General features: G+C 42.7%; 1 protein-coding gene across 1 annotated transcript in view; it reads right to left on the bottom strand.

Annotated features, from left to right (window-relative positions):
- Window positions 1–8,458, bottom strand: part of T265_08428 (hypothetical protein) — a gene marked incomplete at both ends in the record, with an annotated part of 28,527 nt that overhangs the window by 17,590 nt on the left and 2,479 nt on the right. Inside the window, 2 exons of the mRNA XM_009174227.1 lie at window positions 2,602–2,797; window positions 4,056–4,133. Of these exons, the coding sequence (XP_009172491.1) occupies window positions 2,602–2,797; window positions 4,056–4,133 (274 nt within the window). The remainder of the gene's footprint in view (window positions 1–2,601; window positions 2,798–4,055; window positions 4,134–8,458) is intronic.

Here is an 8,458-nt window from a genome sequence, read left to right as displayed (position 1 = left end):
CAGGAAAATAGTTCGGCGTGTGTTGCCATAATAAATGTGCCCTAGCGTCAGCGCAGAGCCGTGTGAGCCACAACTCCATTTAGCCATGCATTCTCCGTTTTAAGAGTTCGAAAAAATCAGCCTGATTGACATGCGTCCCGATGGTATCATTAGCACAATCCTTCGGATGAACATCTATCACGGGAGTCTTACCCAATTGGGAGTTTCCACAGCTCTCACACAATCTACTCTTTTGTTCCCTGGTGTTGCATATGTTTGTAGTATTTTCAGTTTCTAAGTAATTCCGTCCGCACATATCGCCCATTTAAGAAGCAGCTCTAATATATTTATTGCATTACTGGTGTAACGGTGAGATCACTGATGGGGAGGCACGCGAGTAGCATGTTGTTCGTAGAATTTTGCTTTGCCTCTATAGAAAAAGTGAGACCTTTTGCGGAATCCGTGGAGCCACTTGGAACCATTTGCTTGGATTTGACCAACGGATGGGTGGAGGCATCGAATCTCTAAGAAGACTCGTTCGGGAGAAGATCTGTGTCCAGTTTTTGGATCTAAGATGCAGTGTTTTGTTTTGCTTCCCTGTTCAATGGTCTGTAACTGGTCAGTTGGCATTTCCGAATAAATAACTCCACAGCAAAGGCCTTCTTCCCCAATATTTCTCCTTTCACCAATATTTCAACAAATTACCAAAAATTGCTATATGAATAGGCAGTTGGTGGTTTTTTAAATACTGATCGTCTAGTTTCACCACTCCTGGTTGCAGGGACTTACGTGGACAATCACTCCATTTATTTGTGCATTCAGCTAAAGTGAAAAAGGTGAGGTATCGATAACTACATCTAGAGAGATAATTTTAAGGGAGGCATTGCAAACTTTCGCGTAATCAGGTAAGCTCAACAACAATATGTTTTTGAAAATACAACAATGGACTTGTAGAAAGCCGTCAAATGGAATTTTCTGTAAAAGGTTCCGGGATACTCACTAAAGCATTTGACCATTCTTGGGTTGTCTTCTTTTATTTGGATACAAAAGCCCAACGTGACTAAAAATGAAATGATGGAGGGACAATTAAGAATTTTCGAGAAAAGACAGGCACAATGAAAGCTAAATCTCTGTAGTGTACACCGATGCACTTACGAAAAGCAGAGAAAAACGCCTTAACGATACATGTGTTCAGCATTTTGGAATGGAACGATTTTGGATGGCTCACCTTAATGTCACAAGCAACAGTTCTGGCTAATTTTATGTACCGTTAGCGGAAACCCCTTGGTGATATAGACCAATTACAATAGTAATCGACTACGAAGCCCTGGAAGTATACTTTGTTATTTGCTACTTGTAAGTCGGCTGACCTTGCTATCACTGAATCGTGGTTGTCTGACACTATTTCACTGACAATTCAGCGGTTGTATTCACGGATTCCGATAGAGCGAAGCCATGGTTCCAATGAGTCGTAGCGGAACAATCCTCCAGGACCAGTTTCTCAGAAGCTGTAGATAAATAGACATTTGTCAGGCTAAAATTGATATGCAGCATGAGGCAAAATGGCGGCGGCACAAAGGACTCTCGCTGCATAGGAGTACATATTTAGTTCAAGTAAGTATTGCCAAGATCATTCGCGGGATTCCTCCTTATGAAAGTCTTCCTGTTTACCGGCAGTGCCAAGAAACACCCATTTTAGGAGATGAGAAGACATATTAGCTCGCGCCTTTCTGATGCGATAAGTCATCAGGAAATCAGGCTTTGTGTTAGGAGAAGTTCACAGGTCATGGGGATTGATCTACCAAAGATTTGTGACAAATGTAGCATCGAGATTCTTTGGGTCTTACATTCTATGAATTGCTTGCAGGTTAACACTTTAAAAGGAGTAATGTTATCCACGAAATGCGCTCACTTGCCATTGATTTGTTCTACATGGGAGACCCAGCCCACCCTCACGCCGAATCCAGCTATGGCATGTTAGCATTCTTAAGGGCTACAGAAGACTGCTCCCATAGAAATCCATTTGACCTATTTGACCGCACTTCTTTGTGCCGTTGGGTTGGTGAGGTACGTTTAATTGATGTGCACTGACAGTCATATCCTGAGCCAAGTCACAGGTGGCGGGTGCAGAACATGCCATTATTAACCAACTGACTAACGTGCGAGGAAACTTTTATGAATTCCAGCTGAATTTTTGTAAACCAGATTTCCACAAAACCCAAGACTGGTAGAAAATCTTTGGGTATATGAAATTTAAGGGAAGAGCCTCCAAGTGTTGGTAAGAGTGAGTACAACGATTTTGACCTTGAGCAGGTCCTATCAATTTCAACAGCAATGTATTCAGCCGAATTACGGAACAACGCTCATCAACTTGATGACAGCTTCGGTACTATGTTTGAAACGTGATGCAAGTCATCCTGTTTCTCACAGTGTAAATTAAAGTAGCATACGTCTGATTCTGGTTTTCCATTTGCACATCAACTGAGTGTTTAAGGGAGACTCGACTGAATTTCTCATTTACTGTGTTCTTTAACCCAATGCGCTGCACAAAGGCCGCCTCATACACCATTTGGAATGATATTCAAGATATCGCAGTATAGTTTCATGGAGGAAGCTACTCACAAGCTTTCTGAAAAGTATTCGACAGTCCACGATCGGTGGCTCCCTTCTTGGGGCTCACCGGGTAGGCACAGTCCTTAAGTTCCCGCAAACTCCAAATTATACTTAAATCTAAATTAGACGGATCCCGACGAACACTCGTTTGAATATCAATATTGCATGCACATAAGGTTGACACAAACTCGTGGACGGTGCTCACCTGAAGAGCCTTAAAAAGAGCGAAACCACTCGTGGGTTTTCAAGCTCTATTTGGGGACCTTGTGAGTAGTTTACCTTAGGAAAAGATGGAGACAATTGGCGTACCGTTGCATCCGAGTTAGAATACATTGTTTACTAGTGGTCGAGCGTTGTAAATTCAGGAGTGATTCGATCTATAGACAGTAAATGTCATAGCGTAACGTGAGCGTCAGATGAGGCAAAGCGAGGCACGCACTGGTTTGCCTAAATTTGGACGAGAACAACCTCCAGGCACAACTACGCCTTGAAGTGCTGATTAAATGTTCGAAGTATACAAATGTGACCGGAATCTTTTGTGAATGCGTAAGATCATTTCTGTGGTAGATGTGCTTCCGTCACACAGCTGCGCTGAATTTGTTATTTTTACTGTATTGGGGGATGAAAATATGCGTAGACTATGAATTGGGTCAACCTGCCCAGTAGCTCCTTTTGTGAGCATACTTTGGTACACAGGATGAACAAACAATTCGCCGGCATAATCTATCCTGCATCCTTAAGAAGGATTGCGTCCAATGTTGCTGCTCCCCAACTTCTTCAATATGATGAAACGCATCCACTGTGAGAGGCCTCTAACCGTTCCCCTAAGGTGATATCCCATGACCCTGTATGATCTTTCTGTGATCGAGGCGTAGCTTCTCTTTGCTAATGTACCAAGTGTGACTCAGTATTTCAAACATCTTATACTGCATGGATTTGGCTAGCTTGGGTCCATCCATCCTCAGCATTACTGTTATAGTAACTCCAACCGGGCACTTTGTTTGATCTACCTCTTTCGCATTGGTTCACGAGCTCCTAAGTGACCGTCTGAATACACTGTATCACATGAGTTATTCTTATCTAGATCCAGCCACATAACAGCCTCCCCATGTCATTCATCTTTTATTCTCAAGGTATGTAAGCAAGATACCCTACAAGAAAGAGTCGTGTATTCTCACTGGATCCTGCTGACAGCCTTTAACGGTGAGGTCCCATTCAGATGAACACGATCATCCGACACAATAATTCGACACAATCTGCTCAAACAAAAACTAGTAATCCAGACCACAGTTCTCTAGGAGACCATTGAGCAAATATGCCTCATCCTGGTAAGCATCAATGTTTTAGATGGAACGCTTGCCATCAAAGAATACGCAGTTCCCAAGTGGATTAGAATGAAAGTGAAAAGAAAAGCAATGGTGAGGTTGTAACATGCATAAAACGTGCCTGATTCTCAAACTTACATCTTCAGTTCCTGGAACAAATGGACTGGCTACTGCAGGTGGGCCCAGTACAACACGACGCATGGTAGTTATAAATATCTGCAATAAGCCAGAATGGTCTTGCAGCTGGTTAATGTTTTTTTATCAGTCACCTGAATTTTCATCCAGCATAAAAACTTGTACATTCCCTTGTGGCATCCAAAAGGACAGTTGGAAAGATAAACGTAGTACTCTGCACAACAGGAGGCAGAACTAGTCTTGATTCTTGTCTGCCGACAAAGCCGTTTGTGTCTGTAAATTCGGTCTGCTGTTAGGCCTTAGGTCATACCACAAAACTTGATGTCTCGGAGTATCACGACAGTCACCAGTGCGACTTCGCCCGTCCCCAATAGATTGCTTCTTCACTAGTCCCTAGGCTCTAATTTGATTCCAAAGCGAACTTAATCCAATGTTGACATCAGAAAGCTAACCTTCCAATAGTCATTGCGCCAAAGGCTTTTGTCTTACCTCTCAAAGTTGATAAAATCAGACAGATTAGCCACACAAAGCTCCCAAAGTATTGATAACTGCCGGCTCGTAGCAAACATGCGGATCACCGATTCATACAGATCAAACTTTCGCTTAGATTCTCTATCACCACGACAGTTTTCAGAATTGTCCCTTCTCTTGATTATATTTCCTCTACTAGTCTTGATATGATTACGAGGCTTCGAATGCAAAGCCCAAACGTGTTGATGCCATTGATTCGAAGCGTTGAGACCGGAGTTGGGGGATAAAATCACCTAAAGTAAGTTTATCAGACTAGGAATGTAACACTGTTAATGGATACAGCATGTTACCCTGAAATAGTGTCTCTAATCGTCGGTGAGAATGGCCACCTGCTATTTAACCCAAAACACGACAGTAGTTGAACTTGTCAGTTTGTGAGATCAAAACTTACATGATGAAACGCCTTGCACCCGGCAGACCATGGCTCATTTGTTTACAGCCTGACCACAGGTTCTCTAAAATAGTAACTTTCTTCATATTTGGTAGACACAAACCATCCGGCTTACGCAGAATTTCACGATGAATCTTTCACTGAGTCTGCATTTAGCCCTTGTCCGTAATACATGTTTTCGCCGCCTCCTGATTCATCAACCTGATAATAGCCATTATTGCAGAAGATGCCAGGATCGCAACCTGAGAGCTTTAGAGAACACTTTGCATCTTTATGATGCCTCAGAATCCCAATAAATAAATGGTTTCCCGACATTTCTTCTAAGCTACAACGGATCCCAAGCCTGGCTGGCAGAGTACTGCAGACAGTTTATAGTGACGGAGTTATCCGAAGAATGATGATAGGGCCACAGAACAGTTTAAAATTCGGTGGATTTGTCGACAGTCGCGATCAGATAGCCTGGCACATTGTGGTTTAAGTTAATCCCGATGTAGTTGCATAGTAGAAATTCCAAAGACCTATGCACTTGGTTTGAAAAACGCCTACAGAAAATAAAGAACGTTGTCACAACGCTAGCCATCCGAAAAAAGCATTACCATTAAACTTCGTCGCAAACATGTCGCATGGCTTGCAGTGTCATGAAAGGAGTTTGCGACCCCAACATATGTTCCATATGCATGAAGATCAAAGGTCCGGAGGGATCTGTCAAAACATCAATCTCACAAAATTTCAGCGCACTCAGATGTTTGCCTTTGTATAATGCAGTGCTGTTGCCCACAAAATATATCATGTTTTGACGTCCCCTCAGGTAGTACCAGCCAGCTTTGTATGTCTGGCCCAATATTGCAAAAATATCAAACTCCAACGTTCTGCTGAGGCGACCTCTTTGTTCTATGGCAAAACGCTCACATCTAAGGCATGTTGGATTTCTTCTTTAAAACTCTCAAACTCTGCTCAAAATATGTAAGCGCTTCAACTCTCGCAGTTCATAACCAAGCTGCTAACACTCCCGTCTTGCTTCTGCTGAATTTTCCCCTCTGCATCTTAATCTAGGCAGTCGCCGAAGTAACCCATCAAATGTACATGGAGCACTGAGCAATTTCCACCGGAGAACATTGTGGGAGCCTAATGCGTTCATGTCGATAAACTATGAACGCCAACAGAAATAGATGTTGCAAAGCTGGCAGAACGATACCATGATTCTTACTGCTTGGTTTTACTTTGCTAGATTTCCAGATTGAACTGGAATCTCAAATTTTATATGATTTTCACCTCCACTTGTTTGTCAGCTATCTAAAGCATACTGCAGGTGACCAGGAACTTCGATGAAACACCGTCCTTTACAAAGTAATTTCTATCAGCACTCATCTACTATGACGTTGATCCGTATTTCACATTTCAAATTTGCTAATGAATCTAACACCAACATGTGCTTTGCTATGCCGTTTGTCTGTTCAAGCCCCAAGGTTCTGCTGCGGAAGTGGGTAAACACATTGCCGTAGGCCGTCGCGCCATCTCAACCAGTGAAGCCAGTCGAAACGCTTACTCACTTTTGTGGTCGCGCACCCTGTGTGACAAAGTGCCACAATGCGCTTTAACCGCAGGAAAACACAGAATGAACAATGCGCGGCCTCAATATATGCTCATCTAGTACATGTCTACGGCGAGTTTAGGATATCACAGTTGCATTACATCAATTAGCGGATGTATTCAGAGACATTGCTGTCACGGGGTCAGTGGATATTAGCCCACTGTTACCCTATTCATATTTTTTCCACACCAACCGTTCAATCGATCCTGCTTTATCCACTCCAGTGTGCATCGGCAAACCGAACCGCCGCCCATAAGTACACGATCCACAATTTTTCAGACTGAGTGAACTAGTCATACCTGACGTAGAAAGTTCACGAAGTTCATGCCTAGAGGCGCAAACAAAACGAGTATTGGAGAGATTTGTGTTCAGCTGAAATTTCTTCGTAACTTCCCAAATTAGATTTCAGTGCTATTGTTACTCTACCCAACTTTGTTCCCACACTAACCGTTCAATCAGTCCTGCGCTATCCGCTCCAGTGTGCCGCCCATAAATACACGATACACAAGGGGAAACGTGGTTGATCGTATCGTGTGAAGATGTCAGATGTCTTAGCTAAATGGTGCAATTCATCATGGTAAATCGGACTACTTTGGTATTTATGGTACAGGCTATGCCTGGACTTTATAGCCACATTCATTTTAGAGGCTGCAACAGAACTTTTATTAAATATAATTCAAAAGATGTCCGATTCTACCTGTCAACATTTGGGGTGACAACCGTTTGGTGTTAATTCTAGTAGGGTAAGGTGTGAACCTAAAACGCATAAGGTGCTACTACAGAACTCCAGATATTCAAACGCGATCTTTTGTACGTGCAAATAAAAAGGTAGAAGTGGGAGATAAACCAAGATTTTGGGTAGCTGCATACATCCAGATTACCTGGCAAAAGATGAAGCATCCGGTCAGTTCGAGAAAATCACAACAGCTGCTGTCAACTCTTTGCCCTTATGATACCCGCCCGACGATAGCCTGCTTAGCAAGATCCATCTGTGCAACGTGGCAGAGCAAACGAACCAGTTCTTGGGCATGATGGAGAGTTTTTCGCGCGGAATTTGTACTAACACTTTTTGAGCTTAGCCTTAGGTTTATCCAAAGCTTTACCGTGGCAAGTGACAAAAACTGAGGTATGCCAGATGATTTCATGTAGGAGAATCTTTGCCATGTTTTCCGACCGCATGAGTAGAAACAGCCAAAATGTGAGGAAGCTAAGCTTTGAAGGTGTCGAATGAAAGTATTGAATGGCTAACCCAGTTGGATTGACAGTTGCCACCTACTTGGATATGGAAGTCAGGAAGCGACATGGCGATTAAACTCCAACGCTGTCGAATTGAAAGTGTGGCTGTTTTAAGTTCCATTATGTTAGAACAATTCCATACATTTAAACCGGTTGGGATATACTCCCGTAACAATCCACCAGCTTCTCGATAAGCCACACTGAGTGACAGGAACAAACTTATAGGGTCGAAAAATCGGTTGACATATTGACGCAATACACTACTCATAAGGTTGGTGAAAATTCTTCGGCAGCCCGCGACTGGTTTTGCCTCTCTTAGAGCTCGTCAGGTAAACGTAGTTTCCGAGTATCCGTGAACATTATGTTCTACTTGAACCTGAAGTGAACTGATTGCGAGAAATCCACTCATTTGCAAATCAACTTTGTTTTCACGAGAGACTCAACTGAACCTCTCGTTTATGGTGTTCTACAACTGAATGTGCTGCAGACAGCCCCACTCATATTTCAGTTGGCACGATATTCGATATTTTCATAAAGTGAACCATTCACAAGGATGTTGCTCATAAGTTTCCAGCAAAATTGTGAGTAGATTCCATTATGAAAACTAAGAGGGTCTGTTAAACAGGCCCGCGTATAAAAAAAAACGGCCTCAAAAAG

This window comes from Opisthorchis viverrini (assembly GCF_000715545.1).
Source record: "Opisthorchis viverrini unplaced genomic scaffold opera_v5_220, whole genome shotgun sequence".
NCBI classification, from domain to species: domain Eukaryota; kingdom Metazoa; phylum Platyhelminthes; class Trematoda; order Opisthorchiida; family Opisthorchiidae; genus Opisthorchis; species Opisthorchis viverrini.
This window is presented reverse-complemented; position numbering and strand designations above follow the sequence as displayed.